Genomic DNA, 16779 nt, shown 5'->3' on the forward strand with positions numbered 1-16779 from the left:
TAACTGCTGAGCTGTCTCTCCAGCCCCTATTTTTAAAGATTAATTTATTTTATTTTTATGTATATGAGTGTTTTGCCTGCATGTATGTATGTGCATCATAGGTATGCAATGTCCACATGGGCCAGAAGAGGGTGCTAGGACCCCTGGAACTGGAATAACAGTTGTGAGCCACTGTGTGGATGCTAGAAACTGAACTCTGGTCTTCTGTTCCATCTTTTATTTATTATTTATTTATTTATTTATTTATTTATTTATTTATTTATTTATTTATCTATCCATTTATTTATTTATTTATTTATTTATTTATTTATTTGTTTGTTTATTTGAGACAGGGTTTCTCTGTGTAGCTTTGGAGGCTGTCCTGGAACTCACTCTGTAGACCAGGCCAGCCTTGAACTCACAGAGATCCTCCTGCTTCTGCCTCTGGAATGCTGGGATTAAAGGCATACACCATTACCGCCGCCAGACCCATCTTTTTGCTTTTAAAAACACATTTTTATACTTTTTCTTTTGGGGTGGTGTGGTTTGTGGTAAAGGGTCTTGGTGGTAAGTAGGGGTGTGTGGTGACAGCATTTGATTTTGAGATAGGGTTTCATATAGCCCAGGCTGGTTTTGAAATCCCCATCCTCCTGCCTCTGCCTTCTAGGTACTGGAGTTACAGACATGTACATGTCCCCCTGACCCCACTCCACCCCTCCCCATGTGCCCTGTTTTACCTTTTTTTCCCAGAAGGCAACTCGTTTGGACTACCTTTTTTGAGGGGGGGATATTCAAGACATTGTTTCTCTGTGTAGCTCTGGCTGCCCTGGCATCTGCTCTGTAGACAAGGCTGGCCTTGAATTCACAGAAATCCACCTGCCTCTGCCTCTCGAGTGCTGGGGTTAAAGTTGTGTGCCACCACCTCCTGGCCCTTCTTTTATTCTGAGACTCAACATCACTATATAGCCCAGGATGGTCTTGAACTTCTGATTCTTCTGCCTCCGCCTCCTGAGAAGCTGGGAATAGAGGCCTGCAGATCACCAGATCTCCCCTCGGGGCTCTAATCGTTCCTGTCTCCAGAGATCCATATATTCCACAGCCTCAGGTTCTTCCTGGGGCCCAAGAACGACCATGTATGCAAAGCCCAGGGGAGCCTCTGGCAGACTTCCGAGTGTCAGGGCACAGGGTTCCGAGGCACAGGAAGAACGCTTGTCTCGTCTCCTTCCTGGGCTGTGAGCATCTCAGTGTAGAGAAAACACATAGACACATGAACGCAGCTTGTCAGGGGGCACCTTTACCCACTGAACCACCCCACCAGCCCTCAAGAAAGCCCTGTTAGCATGAAGTACAGTAAGTGGCTGAGGGAAATCAGGGTGGGCTCCCCAGCACAGGACTCTCTACAGACACGACCGAAATGCTTGGCTAGAGTCCGAGGCAGGAAGAAGGGCTCACAGAGGGGGTCACCCTAAGCCCATATGGTGCAGCTGCTCAAGGATCCAGAAGGGGAACTGACTGTCAACCCCTTGAATGACAGGGACCCTTTCTCCAGGTCCCATTCCCTCACCCCCAGTTGACTGGAGGCAGGGTGGGGTAGGGGGTGGAGTGTGGGGTGGAGACCAGCTTCTGCAGGAAACTCAGGTACCTCCCCCCCCAACCCGAACAGTCTGTTCTTGTTTACGACCCCCATCCCAGGGGAACAGTGATTGCTCATCCCTGCATGTGATCTGAGAGGGCCAAATCTTTGAGGCCTGGAGGAAACTCAAGCCCCGCCAGCAGCCCGGCTTCGGAATGCTCAGCTGGTCCCCTCCATGTGACTGAGGTACAGCTATATATATCAGAGGGGCCTCAGACCAAGACAGAAGTCGGACGCCAGGAGACGACAAAAAAGGATTCGATTGAGCTTGGGGACAAAGGCAAGCCCTCCAGTTCCACTCAGTGGGACACACGTGGAAGAGACAGCCCTCTCTCAAAGCAATATGGATTATAAATCTAGCCTGATTCCGGATGGGAACGCCATGGAGAACCTGGAGAAACAGCTGATCTGCCCCATCTGCCTGGAGATGTTTACCAAGCCTGTGGTCATCTTGCCCTGCCAGCACAACCTCTGCCGGAAGTGTGCCAACGACATCTTCCAGGTCAGCACTAAGCAGGGCCAGGACCTGCAACCCCCCCACCCCCACCCCCACCCCCCGGGCGCGGCACCACCACCGCCACCGCCGCCGCCGCCCCCCAGGACAGCTTCTCAGATTCTTCTCCCTCTCAGTCCAGGTCACTTCTGACCACTTGCTCCAGTGTGAAGCTATGCAGAGACCTCTGGGAAGGGCTAGGGATGGGGGGCAGGGGGCTAAGGGGAAAGGGGAGCTGCCCTGGTCCTTTTCCACGATGCACTATCGAGTCCCCGCGCTGCCCACAGCTCCCTGCTCTGCCTGGGTGGCTCACTGTTGACTCTCTAGTCAAGGGTCAAATGCCTAAGTGATAAGGGGGGAGGCTGGCAGAGAGGAGAGAGAAACCAGGCCCTGGGGCAGGAGCCAGCTCCAGGGTGGCAGGGGGCCTAGAGATTTGGAAGGAGGGTGCCAAGAGGCACATGGCCACAGCAGCATCCTCAGAGGCTGTCTGCTCCTACACAGGGCCAGAAGGGACGCCATCTTCCTGAGGTGGAAAGGAAATAGTTGTGACCGCACTCAAGGGCCCTGAGCCACTACAGAAAACAGTCTTTGAAAGTCTGATGTATCTGCACATGCCAATAATCCCAGCATTCTGGAAGCTGAGGCAGGAGGATTGCTAAGAGTCTGAGGCCAGTCTGTGCTAACTAATGAGTTTGAGAAACAAGACCCTGCCTCAAAAACAAAACCAAAAAGCCAAAAAATGCTTTTTCACCAATTTCCTTAACAATCCTAGGAGCTGGCTCCAATTCTAAGGCCTGTGATATCAGTGGTAAACTGAGGCATAGAGAGATATAGTTGCTTGCCTAAAGTCACATGACTTGAACTTAACGTTGGCTGACACTGAACCTCTTGACTGTTTGAATGCTTCAATCAAGACACTCCACCACGTGGGTGGGCTGGTTCTAGGTCAAGACCAGGAGCCTGTGTCCTTTGGTTGGGCTGGTCTGTTTGGGGTAGTTAGGGAAAGGAGACCTGGAGACCAGAGAGGGAAGAAACTCCAGCCTCATCGTTGCCTTGGCTGTCTGCAGGCTGCGAATCCCTACTGGACCAACCGAGGTGGCTCAGTGTCCATGTCCGGAGGCCGTTTCCGCTGCCCCTCATGCCGTCATGAGGTGATCATGGACCGGCATGGCGTGTATGGCCTGCAGAGGAATCTACTGGTGGAGAACATCATTGACATCTACAAGCAGGAGTGCTCCAGGTCAGTGTGCAGCTGAACAGCCCAGCCTCCTGCCCCAGCCACTCCCCTAGGAGATTACAGCCACATTCATCAGTAGAGAGCCAACACCCTCTACTTCAGACAGAACCTCAGCTCTTGGCTTACTGGGGGCATGAAAGAGAGTCCCGAGAACAGAGCATGAGTGTGGGTGTGTGCTTAAGGGAGAGAAAGGGCTGGAGAGACGGCTCAGAGGTTAAGAGCACTGGCTGCTCTTCCGGAAGTCCTGAGTTCAGTTCCCAGCACCCACATGGTGACTCACAACCATCTGTAATGAGATCTGGCGCCCTTTTCTGACAGGCAGGGATACGTGCAGACAGAACACTGTATATAATAAATAAATCTTTAAAAGAGAGAGAGAGAGAGAGAGAGAGAGAGAGAGAGAGAGAGAGAGAGAGAGAGAGAGAGAGAATCTATGGCTAAGAAAGCACCTGGGGAGAATGCAGCCAAGTGGTCCATGTGACGGCAGGGGTCAGGCACCAAGACTGCTCCATCCTTCGCGATTATCCCTGTGTAGAGAAGGAAACTAGGAAATGAGGCTCCAACAAGGGAAGTCAGCTGTGGTGACTCATGTGTTCCCAGCTCTTGAGAGGCAGGGACAGGAGGATTAATGTGAGTTCCAGGCCAGCACAGCCTACAGAATGAGACCCTGTCTCATTCCTCCTCAGTAATAATAGTAACAACAACAACAACAACAACAGTAATAATAGTTTTGATCAGTTACCCAAAGTTGACCAGTTAGGACAGGAATGATCTGGGCAGAATTTGTGGGTGGCAGGGGTGTGCAGTACTGGGCACCAACTGGAAAGAGACACAGCTACTGGGTGATCCTGACTGGGGTTTGATGGTAGAACCTGCTGAGAATACAGGAAACCCTGGCCCTGGGTGCTGGGACCCACAGCATCAGTGAAGAACATCCCAACAAGACTCCTGGTCCATTGACCTCATAGCCTGAAACCTTCACCAGATCAGTGAAGATGGAGCACATATGTAATCCGAGCACCAGGAGGGCTGAGGCAGGAGAACAGAGTTCAAGTCCAGCCCATGTAGCCAGACTCAGTGAAGGGAACAGACAGTAAGATCTGAAATATTAGCCATTCATGGAGCCCTGACTGTATGTGGGTGCTGTCCTCAGCTCCTCCATGCATTTCCTGTCTAGTCTCACCGAGATATGACAAGGCCATCTCATCCCTGTGTTAGCATGAAGGCTCGGATTAGACTAGCACATGGTGAAGATGAGAGGGTGTAACTGACTCCGTGGTGAATATTCTTCCCCCTCCGTGTGTGTGTGTGTGTGTGTGTGTGTGTGTGTGTGTGTGTGTGTGTGTGTGGTGTCTGTGGAGGCCAAAATAGGGTACCGGGTCCATATATTAGTCAGGGTTCTTGAAGGAACAGAATTTACACAATAAATATATACACAGGATTATTAGAATGGCTCACAGGCTGCGGTCCAGCGCATCCAACAATGGCTGTCTCCCAACAGAAGGTCCAAGAGTCCAGTAGTTGTTCAGCCCACAAGACTGATGTCTCATTTAGTCTTCTGTATATGATGGAACCCCAAAGAAGTCGGCCCTGATACCAGTGAAGGAATGGACTTGGTAGTGAGAGCAGGAGCAAACAGGCAGAGAGAGAGCAAGCTTCCTTCCTCCATGTCTTTCATATTGGATGCCAGCAGAAGGTGTGGTCCAGATTAGCGGTGGATCTTCACACCCCAAAAAAGAACTGGATTAAAAGTGGGTCTTCCCACTTAAAATTATTTAATTAAGAAAAAAATCCCTTATGGGTATACCCAGCCATCTGGATTTTAGATAATTCCAGATGTAGTCAAGTTGATAAGATATCATCATCACAACCCCTGTGGAACTAAAGCTGGGGTTACAGATGGTTGTGAGCTGTCATGGGGGTGCTGGGAACCACACCCAGGTCCCCTGCAAGAGCAGCCAGCTCTCTTAATTGCCCACCTATCTCTCCAGTCTCCACAGTAAATACTCTAAGCTTCTTTGTTATATTACATCTTACGTAGCTAGAATCAACACTACAAATGACATTGCTGAGCCCCAGGCATGGTGGGTGGCATATGCCTGCGATCCCAGCTCCTTGGGAGTCTGAGGCAGGAGGATCTCCGTTTCAAGGCTCACCTAGGCTACATTGCAAATGCAGTGCCTGCCTGGACCACTCAGCAAGGTCCTGATTGAAAGTAAAAATAAAATAATAAAAATAAGGGGCTGGAAATGAGGTAGAACTCTTTCTAACACAAGGCTCTGTCCAGTCTCTTCCCCAGATAAGACATGCATATACATTTTAAAATTATTTTTATTATTTGTTATTCGTATGTGGTGTGGGTGTGAGTGCACACACACCATGGCCCATGTGTGGAGGTCAGAGGATGACTTTGTGGAATCCATTTTCTCCTTCTGCCTTTACATGAATTCAGGGATCAAATTCAGGTTGCTGGCCTCTGCTGCAATACAAGTACCCTTCCTTATCTGCTGATCCATCTTGTCAGCCCACAAATGCCTGTGTCTGATGATGATGGCGACAATGATGGTGATGATGATGATGATGATAATAATAATAATAATAATGCGCCGGTGTTGGTGGCACACGCCTTTAATCCCAGCACTTGGGAGGCAGAGCCAGGCGGATCTCTGTGAGTTCGAGGCCAGCCTGGTCTCCAAAGTGAGTTCCAGGAAAGGCACAAAGCTACACAGAGAAACCCTGTCTCGAAAAACCAAATAATAATAATAATAATAATAATAATAATAATAATAATAATGCAATTTATAGTATACCAATGACAGCCCGCTGCTGTAGAGTCCTAAACTTGGGTCTGGACTTTTTGAGGCTTTTCCCTAACAGGTAAATGACAAGAGAGTTGCCCTTACCCAGGGTCTGCTCAGAGCTCTGCAGGTCACATTCTGACATGGTTGGCACAGCTCTGAGGGACACTGAGGCTTGAAGAACTAAGATCCCACAAAACAAGTCAGTGTTTGACCCTGACACCTGGCCCCCAGGGAGGGGGAGGTGTTCTCCAGCAGCCAACCCTCTCCATCTTGCTTCACACCCTGTACTGCTACTGCCCCCCTAGGGGACAGAGGCAAGTGGCACCAGGAAAACCCCCATCGCCACAGCCACAGTATGGGGCTCCTGGGCCCCAAGAAGAAAACAAAACCCAGCCTGGAAAGGGGCCCCAGTAAAGTCTGGGGTGTAACAGCCATGCAGGGCGGCTTCAAGGTGAGAGGTTGACACTGATGGAGGACAGCCACTATCTGAGACTCATGAGATGCTTACGTGTTAGGGGCTGGGGGTCAGAGGTCATGTAGACATGGCTGCTTATCCTAAACGGATGTAAGTTCTGCCTAGCTTGGGAGGTACGGCTTCTACTCTAAAACCCCAGTCCATGCTGGGGAATGACTGATGCTGGAGAGGAGTGCGCCAGGTACCCTAAGCAGAGCTAGCAATGAAGGGAGAAAGACATCCTAGGACAGAGAGACTCTTGGGCTGGCAAGTTAGCTCGGTGAGTAAAGGTGCTTGCCGCCAAGCCTGAGGACCTGAGTTCGATCCCCAGAACCCACATGGTAGAAGAAGAGAACAAACTCCTTCAGGCTGCCCTCTGACCTCCACACATGTGCTGTGGTGCACACACACACACACACACACACACACACACACACACACACCACCCAACATACACACATAATAAATAAAGGCAGTTTTTAAAATTAAAAAGGAGCTGGGCGTCGGTGGCGCACACCTTTAATCCCAGCACTCAGGAGGCAGAGGCAGGCGGATCTCTGTGAGTTCGAGGCCAGCCTGGTCTCCAAAGCGAGTTCCAGGAAAGGCACAAAGCTATGCAGAGAAACCCTGTCTCGAAAAACCAATAATAATAATAATAATAATAATAATAATAATAATAATAATAATAAATCAATTAATTAAAAAGGAGATCTTGGGCCCCGGAGAGCCTTTGTGCAGCGTAGGTCAAGGTTTGCCCTAGGCTTCCGGACAGCCCTGCCCCGCACCATGTGCTGTTTGTATGACTTAGGGTGCACATACTGTCCCCTTCTCCGAACCCTCAGACACCCTCAGGATGTGTTCACTCACGTCTTCTCTCTACTTGCGTTTCATTTCCAGTCTCCACGCCAGGTACTGTATGTTATAGACGCGGGGTAGAAAAACAAGCAGGCTTCCCCGCCTGGTGAAGGCCACCGTCTGATAGATTAAATATAGACAGAAGGGCTACCATCGGAATAAGTTGCCCAGGCCCCAGCAACCGGGAGCTATGGAGCTATAATTAGAGCAAAGGCGTTCTAGCCTCCCCTGCCTGTGCTTCTGGGCGACCTTGGGCAAGTCCATTCATTTCTGGGACTCGGTGGCCTCTCCCCTGAGGTTAGCACCTTCTGACCTGACTCTGGAATTCTGGGGCCCTCCCCAGGTCCCCTGTACCAACTCAGGCCAGCTCCAACAATGGAGTCTGGGGGTTTGGGAACAGGTTTGAAATCATTAGCTTCCTGGATGTGGTGGCCTCCTGTGCTTGGAGAGAGGAAGGGACAGGGAGAGGGGACATCCCTGACTTATGATTCTTCTCCTCCTCAGTCGGCCCCTGCAGAAAGGCAGCCACCCGATGTGCAAGGAGCATGAAGACGAGAAAATCAACATCTACTGCCTCACATGTGAGGTCCCCACTTGCTCCTTGTGCAAGGTGTTCGGGGCCCACCAGGCCTGTGAGGTAGCCCCGCTGCAAAACATCTTCCAGGGACAGAAGGTATTGCCTACAGCCACTGGGCCCAGATGATTGCGAGGGTGGGTTTGTCCCTTGGGGATGTGCTGAGCCGGCCTTTCAGGAATAGTCCCTCTGGAGGGACTTCCCAGGCCACAGGGACAGCAGCCGTTGCCTCCCTGGGGGAGGTGACTGAGCTCATGGGTTATACTTAGAGTCACTTGAGAACACCCGGGTGTGGCCTCAGGGAGGAGGCCAGACCCTAGGGTCAGGCCACCAGGCCCTTCCAGGCCATGGCTTCCTCTCCTGGATGCTCTGGGGTCCCAGACCTCTCCACCTGAGCCTCTCATGAGCACAAGGCAGATTCAAGACTCTTTCCTGGGCCTTGGCAACCCCAGCGTCCTATCTCTGTAGTGAGCTGTGGCCCTTTCTAAACTCTCTGTTCTCCACATTTCACTTGGCTCTTGGACTCTTCTGTTCTAGAACTTTCCAGTTCTATTCCTTTTCTCAGAAACTAGCAGCTGGGTATGACAGCACAGGCCTTTAAGCTTAGCACTCATGAGGCATAGAGGCAGGTGGGTCTCTATGAATATGAGGCCAAGCCTGGTCTACATAGAAAGTTCCGGGCCAGCCAGGGCAGCATAGTAAGACCCTGTCTCAAAAAAGAAAAGGAAAAGAAAGAAAGTTTTTCCTTTGTCCTTTGCCAGTACTTTGCTGTGTGTTTTGGGGTTCTCAGTTCCTCTATATGAGTCTCATCCGTCCATAAAGGATACAGCATCTGTGGCAGTCTCTGCTTTAGGCCTGAACTGCTCCCCAAAAGGAGGGATGGAAACCCTACTTTTGACTCTCTGGGAGAGGGGGGGCCGGGACATCACAGTGCTGTGATGCCGAGAAGCAGCCGGCTCTGAGTCTATTTCTGTCTCTCCTCCCCCTCCCATCCAGACTGAACTGAGTAACTGCATCTCCATGCTGGTGGCGGGGAATGACCGAGTACAGACGATCATCTCTCAGCTGGAGGACTCCTGCCGAGTGACCAAGGTGAGCGTGATGATGCGTCCTGTCAGCAGTGAGGTGATGACGGGCCCTGTCAGCAGTGAGGTGGAAGCCTCCAGTGCAGCTGTCTCAGGGCAAGGCTTGAGTTGTGAGTATGGGTCGGGGTTTGGCGCCTTGGATGCCCAGTGGAGATGGTAGAGAGGGCACAGTCATTCCTCCGCTCACTCGGCAGATGGCTCCTGAGCACAGCAACTGTGTCAGACCCTGCCCAAAGGACTGCACGGACCCACCAGTAACTCCCTGAATGTCTCCAGCATCGATCATTTTGCTGCAGAGCAAGGTTCCTGGACCTTGAAAAGCTCACACTTGGCCCCGGAGCCTGTGGAAGCTCAGGTTCTGACTCAGTGGATCAGGAATGAAACAGGATTCCACACTTCTTCACTTATTATATTTTTTAATGTATATGGCGTTTTGCCAGCATGTATGTCTGTGCACATGTATGTGCAGTGCCCAAGGAGGCCAGAAGAGGGAGTCAGATCCCTTGGAACCGGAGTTACAGATGGTTGTGAGTCACCATGTGGGTGTTGGGAATTGAATCTGGGTCCTTAGTGGTCTTAACCACTAAGCCATCTCTCCAGCCCTCTTTCTGTCTATCTGTCTTATTTTCTTTGATTTGATTTTTTGAGATAAGGTCTTCTGTAGAACAGGATGAACTTGAATTTACTATGTAGACTAGACTGGCCTTGAACTCCTGATTCTCCTATCTCTATTTGCCGAATGCTGGGATTACAGGCATGTGCCTGGCTGAAATTTTGCATTGCTGATGGGCTTTGGAAGGCTATTGGTTCTGAAGACTGTAGAGGCAGAGGTAGTTCTAACAGCCAGACGTGATGCCAACTCTGTAATATCAGCATTGGGGAGATGAATGCAAACAGAGAAATTCAAGGTCATCCTCCTATACATAATAAGTTTGAAGCTAGCCTGGGACACATGAGACTGTCTCTAAAACAAACAAATAGAAGAAAAAGAGAAAGAAAAGAGAAAAAGAAAGAATGAAGCTTTCCCATTCATGGAGGAGCATTCAAAATTCTGCTCTCCTGGCCACAGTGGCACACACCTCTAATCCCAGCACTTAGGAAGCAAAAGCAGGTAGATCTCTGTGAGCCCCAGGCCAGCCTGGTCTACATAGTGAATTCCAGACAAGCCAGGGCTACACAGTGAGACCCTTTCTCCAGCAAGAAAAATAATTTGGTCTCTTCTTGAGGCAGGGTTAGAGCTGGGGGATGAGGGTGGGGGGCAGCATCCTAATTGCAAGTGGGCGCAACTGTAGGAAGGAGAGGAACATTGTGATCCACTCAGTGGTAGGTATCCCATTCTGAAAGCTTCCACTGCCAAAACCACTTTACTTTTTTGAGACAGAGTCTCGCTGAGTTACACCATCTGCACAGGCACGGACTTCCCATTAGCTTTGCCTCCTGCGGGATGAGGACTTGGCAGGCTCTCTTCCCTCTGCAGATAGCTGGTCCCTGGGCCCTTCTGTCTCAGAAAGTGGGTCGGGACCCCATGAGATGAGACTGTAGGATTTCTGTCCTCAGGAAAACAGCCATCAGGTGAAGGAGGAACTGAGCCAGAAGTTTGACGCCCTCTACGCCATCCTGGATGAGAAGAAGAGTGAGTTACTGCAGCGGATCACGCAGGAGCAGGAGGAGAAGCTGGGCTTCATCGAGGCCCTGATCCTCCAGTACCGAGAGCAGCTGGAAAAGTCCACCAAGCTTGTGGAAACAGCCATTCAGTCCCTGGACGAGCCTGGAGGGGCCACCTTCCTCTTGGTGAGTGGCACCTGGAGGGGTTGGGTGGATTTGAACTATACTCTTCCTTAACCCTTGAACAGGCCATTTAAATCTTGGTAAGACACTAGGCATGGTAGCTCATGCCTGGAATCCTAGTACTTGAGAGGCTGAGGCAGGAGGATTACAGGTTGAGGGGAAACCAGGACAATTTGGTTGAAATCTCAAAATAAGACATGCCAGGCTAGGCTCAGTGGCACACGACTTTGATCCCTGCACTTAGAAGACACAAGCAGAGGCAGAAGGAGACACAGACAGAGGCAGGAGGATCGCTGTGAGTTTGAGGCTAGCCTGGTATATTTAGGGAGCTCCAGGCCAGCCAAGACTGCACAGTGAGACTCTGTCTCAAAATAAACAAATAAACAAACACAAAAACACATTTAAAAAAAAAGAGGGCTCTGTGGTTAAGAACACTTTTTTTTTGTGGCACACACCTTTAGTCCCAGCACCAGGGAAGCAGAGGCAGGCAGATCTCTGAGTCTGAGGCCAGCCTGGTCTACAGAGCAAATTCCAGGATAGCCAGAGCTACATAATAGAGAGACCCTATCTGAAAAAACAAAAACAAACAAACAAACAACACTTTTTGTTCTCGCAATGGATCTGGATTCAGTTCCCAGCACATACATGGTGGCTTACAACCATCCATAACTCCATTTCCAGGGGACCCAGTGCCCACTTCTGACATCCAAGGGCACCAGGCACATATGTGGTGTACATACATATGTGCAGGCACTCATACATACACATCAAACAAAAGTAAATAAATCTTTTCAACAGCAGCAAACCCCAGAAGGTCTGGAGATGATGGCCCAGGGGTCAGAGAACTTGCTGATCTTTTAGAGAGCCTGAGTTAGGTTCCCAGCACTCATGTCGGGCAGCTCACAACCACCTCTAATTCCAGTTCCAGCGGAATCTGACACCCTCTTATGGCCTCCAGGGGCTGCTACACACGTGTGGTGCACATAAACTCACAGTCACACATACATACAAATAAAAAATCAAAAAACTACAGTAACCCAAAACACATGCCTTTGGCTCTTCTCATGGGCCAGCTCTGTCCAGACCACAGGTCTAAAAAGTAGGTTTGGCTGACTCTCAACCAGGAGACTTCAGACATTGTGAGTGGCTGGGTCTGAGGACCCTGGCTTCCTGCCAGGACAGGGGAAGCATACTGGGGTGCATGCTGGCCAAGATCTGGGCTAACCAGAGACAGAGCAGAAATGTCCCAAGTTCTAACTCAGGGCAGGAATCCAGTTACAACTGCACCATGGAATGGTACCTGGAGTCTACGCTCAGGAGGTCATTATGTTATGCCCCCCGGGGACTTGCAATGCTAACCTTCCTGCTCTTTCTCCCTACAGAGTGCCAAGCAACTCATCAAGAGGTTAGTGTCTCTGGGACTGTCGCCCAAGTCCCTAAGTCCCCCCAGGGCTTCTGACACTTAGTGGGACCCTGTGCATTAGGGTTGGGGCTCACCCCCAGCTCATGTCCCCTACTTTCTTGGGTCATCCACTCTGCTTGACCCTGGAGAAGAAATGTTCTCTACCCCTGCATCCCCTCTCACTTCAGGGATGGATTGTGGGACTGGGACGGGACCCACTTAGAGCTGAGGCTAAATTGTCCCTTCCTGCATGGAGCCCAGAGACCTTACCCTGCCTTTCTGCCCACAGCATTGTGGAAGCTTCCAAGGGCTGCCAGCTTGGGAAGACAGAGCAGGGCTTTGAAAGCATGGACTACTTTACTCTGGATTTAGAACACATAGCAGAAGCCCTAAGGGCCATCGACTTTGGGACAGGTAAAGGACATGGTAATGTTACTGCCTTGTATGCGTGTTTGATCCTTGAAAGGCAGCATTCCTCTTGGAGCCCAGTGGTAGGCAGATCCTCTACAAACATCAAATTTACACAGTCAACTCTGACAGGTTCTCTCTATGGAGCTCTGGTTGTCCTAGAATTCTCTAAGTAGACCAGGCTGGCCTGGAACTCAGAGATCGGCTGCCTGTGCCTCCGAGCACTGGGGTTAAAGGTGACCCCACTGCACCCAGCCCTGGGCTCATTTACTCCTTGGACTTTTTATGCTCTGAGCACTGAGATCCTGACCTAAAGATGTGAATTCCATCAGCTCCAGGATGGAGTTCTGCCAACACCTCCGTTTTGTAGTTTAGGAAACTAAGTATAGACAGGGTAACCCCTTGTTCAAGGCCACTCAGCTAGTAAGTAGCAGGTGCAAACCCCACCCGGGCCATTTGGCTCACAAGACTCTCTGAGGACACAGGAGACAATGTGAAGACATCATGGCACTGGCCCACAGTGATTCTCTGGGGAAACTATTATGAGCAGTAACTACAGCTTAAATCAAACAGCGAGCCCTCTGGATTCCAGTTTATGCATGCACCCTGGGGGTTCAACTGCAGTTTTTACTTGCCTTTTTTTTGAGACAGGATGTCACTATGTATGTAGCCCAGGCTGTCCTTGAATGTGTGGCTAACCTCCTACCTCAGTTTCCTGAGTGCTGGGATTACAAACTTAAACCATGGTGCTCTGGTTTGTGGTTTGCACATATCCTTGACAAATGCTGACTCTGTAATTCCCTGGGGCCTGGAAGGGAGTGGGGGGACCCTGTTAGGACAGTTTGAAGGTCACATCTCAGGATGAGAAAGTGAGGAGCCAGGTTGCGCTTTGGGAGACACTGTCTTGAGCAGAACCCCCCAGGCTACCCCAAGACTGCCTCTCTGTGGACTGAGGAGTGAGGTAAACAGAATGAGATGCTGACCAAGCTGATTTGAAAGGCTGAGCAGATTCCTTTAAGCCAAGGACTCTGATCTGGAAGGACAGGAAATGTTTGCCCAGCTTCCTCCTTGTGATGTGTCTGTTCCGCTGAGACGCACAGAACCCAGAGTGTGCCTCCTGCGTCCCTGAGGCCACAGACACATCGGTGATGAAGGATGTGGTATCTTGGGCCAAAAGGACTGATCTGGAGGGGGGGAAGGGACACATGAAGGCTGGACTCTGAGCTGGGGGCCTCAAGCCGGGTACAGATGTCCCCTCCAGGCCAATCTTCGAATAGTTGCTGTGAGAAGCCAATCCCATCTTAAATCCCATCTTAAAACAATTGGTCTTGTCCCAGATGAGGACGAGGAGGAGTTTCTTGACGATGAGGAAGAACAGGAAGAGGGCGTGTCCACAGAGGGGAAAGAAGGTAAGAACTCCCTTTCTCTGCCCTTGCGCCCTCAGCCGCAGGAGTGCTATGCCACACATTCCCAGGGTGTGCGTGTGTTCATTATTATTTTGGTCCCCCCCTCTTTTGTACATCTGAGGTATGCATGCATATATGCATGTTTACACATGTGTGTGTTTAGGGGTGTCCAGGCAGAGGTCCAAGGCTGATGTCAAGGGTCTTCTTGATTACTCCCCACCAGATTCACTGAGGCAGGGGTCATGGATTTGCTAGTCTAGCTAGTCAAATTGCTCAGGGGTCCCCTTTCCTGTCTTCTGAGCTCTGGAATCACAGGGGCTACCATGGTCATCGGCATTTCTTTGGGAAGGTGCTGGGACCTGAACTCTGGCCCTCATGGTCATATAGGGGCCCACCCACCAAGCCAGTTCCCAGCTGCTGCTGCTTCCTCCTACTGTGGGTTTTTTGTTTTTAATGGCTGGCCTCTTAGAGCTGGGATTAAAGGCATGCTCCCCTACACCTGGTTAGTGTTCAAGCCTAGTTACTAGAGCCAAATTCCAACCCATCTAAAGTGGCTAGCTCCGGGGCAGTGGCTCTCAGCCTGTGGGTCTTTTGTGGGGGGGTTGTCAAAGGACCTTTTCACAGGGTTGGCCTAAAACCATCAGAAAACACAGATTATTTACATTATAATTCATAACAGTAGCAAACAAAACAGTTATGAAGTAGCAACAAAAATAATTTAATGGCTGGGGGTCACCACAACATAAGGAAGTGTATTAAAGGGTCACAGCATTAGGAGGGTTGAGAACCACTGCTCTAAGCCATGAATTCTGACAGCTAAATTCCAGTTTGGCTTTAAAGAGCCCAGGTAGAAGGTGGTATGTGTGACTTGTCACCACAGCTCTGGAGGCCCTGGGTCCCCTTGAGTCTGTGTCTCACCATGAGCCTGTGTCTGATTTTTCTCTTCCAGGACACCAGTGAGGAGCTGGATGAGTAGACACCCTCTGATGCAAAGACTGGGGGGGAGGGGGCGGGTGACAGGCCCATCTCGGGAAGGGGTTGGGGCTCCTTGGGGGGGCACGATGAGGAAGTATGTCTTCTCTGCTCAGAGAGCAGGGGCTAGAGTAGGACCCCCCACCGCTGTGTCCAGCAGCTGCTGAAACACGATTGGAAATGTATTCAAAACGTCACAGGACACTTTTCTACGTTGGTGCAAAATGAAATATTTTGTATGTTTTTAAAATGTGATTTTTTTGTATATACTTGTATATGTATGCCAATTTGGTGCTTTTTGTATGAGAACTTTTGTATGATCACAAAGAGGGAAGGAAGTCAAGATAATAGAGCTGCCCATTTCCTTTCCTAGGTGGGAGGGCTGGGTCTCACTCAAAGGCCTAGAAAGGACAATGTACTGTATTTCAGCGCCCATCCCCAAACAAGGGGAGAGGACTGAGTTTGTGTTATATGTTGTTTTAATAAATGCACAATGGGCTGGGCATGGGGGCGAATGCCCTTTCATCCCAGTACTGTAGAGGTAGATCTATGTGTTCGAGGCCAGCCTGGTCTACATGGAGAGTTCCAGAGCAGCCAGGACTACATAGAGAGACTCTATCTCAAAAAAAAGTAATGAAAAAGAATAAAAAATAAATGCACAGCGCTTTTTTCATGTAACTAAAAAAGAGATGTGATTTCATCCAGCTTGAGTGTGTGTGTGTTGCTAGCAGTGGAGCTGAGGACCATGAAAATACTAGATGGAAACTCTACCCTGATCTACAGGAGGCCCCAGCTCCCCTTTGGCCTGTTTTTGTTTGTTTTGTTTCGTTTCTAGGAGAAAAGAATTCAGCGTCAGCCAGCCTTTAATCCCTTTAGTTCACCTTGTCTAGTCTCAGAGAGCAGTGTAGAGTCAGCTCACCTACAGGCAAGCGGAACACAGGATAACACAAATACGGGAAGCAGTCTACCCAAAGAAAGCTGACACCGTGGCGCACGCCATTAATCCCAGCACTCCGGAGGCAGAGGCAGGCGGATCTCTGAGTTCAAGGACAACCAGGCCTGTGTAGATAGACCCAGTGTCAAAATAAAAATAAAGTCAAAAAGCTGAGCAAGGTGAAGCTTGGTGGCACACACCTGTAATCCCATTGGGTTGGCAGAGGCAGGAAGATTTGATGTTCAAGGTCATCCTCAGCTATGCAGCAAGTCTGAGGCCAGCCTGAGACCCCGTCTCCTGAACACTGATGAAGCTGGATGATGGGGTGCACACCTGTCATCTCAGTATTCGGAGGCTCAGCAGGAAGACTGCCAGAGTTCGAGACCACACTCGGCTACACGTCAAGGGTCAGGCCTGACAGGGATACATGGATACATGACAAGATGTGATTTTACAGAAATATATCTAGGGACTACAGTTCCATTGATGGAATGTCTGTCTTTCATGAACTCCTGGGTTCAATCCCCAGCACAAACCAGTGTGGTGACCCAAGCCTATAATGCCTGCACTTCTGGTGTAGAGGCAGGGGAATCAAGGCCAGCAGAACTACAGAAATGTTGTTGTTGTTGTTGTTTTTCCTTCCCCTCTTTTCTTCTTATTTATTTATTCGTCTGTCTTAGGATTTCTATTGCTTTGAAGAGACAATTTTTTGTTTGTTTGTTTGTTTTTCGAGACAGGTTTTCTCTGTGTAGCTCTGG

General features: G+C 49.9%; 1 protein-coding gene across 1 annotated transcript; it reads left to right on the top strand.

Annotated features, from left to right (window-relative positions):
• The first annotated feature begins 1828 nt into the window (after positions 1-1828).
• On the top strand, positions 1829-15782 carry Trim63 (tripartite motif containing 63). Its single transcript, XM_006975648.4, has 9 exons — positions 1829-2114; positions 3173-3345; positions 7957-8125; positions 9023-9118; positions 10669-10902; positions 12282-12304; positions 12591-12715; positions 14047-14118; positions 15065-15782. The coding sequence occupies exons 1-9, from the start codon at positions 1956-1958 to the stop codon at positions 15073-15075; spliced, it is 1062 nt and encodes a 353-aa protein (XP_006975710.1). The 5' UTR covers positions 1829-1955; the 3' UTR covers positions 15076-15782.
• Positions 15783-16779: the final 997 nt, after the last annotated feature.

Source organism: Peromyscus maniculatus, chromosome 2 (assembly GCF_049852395.1).
Source record: "Peromyscus maniculatus bairdii isolate BWxNUB_F1_BW_parent chromosome 2, HU_Pman_BW_mat_3.1, whole genome shotgun sequence".
NCBI classification, from domain to species: domain Eukaryota; kingdom Metazoa; phylum Chordata; class Mammalia; order Rodentia; family Cricetidae; genus Peromyscus; species Peromyscus maniculatus.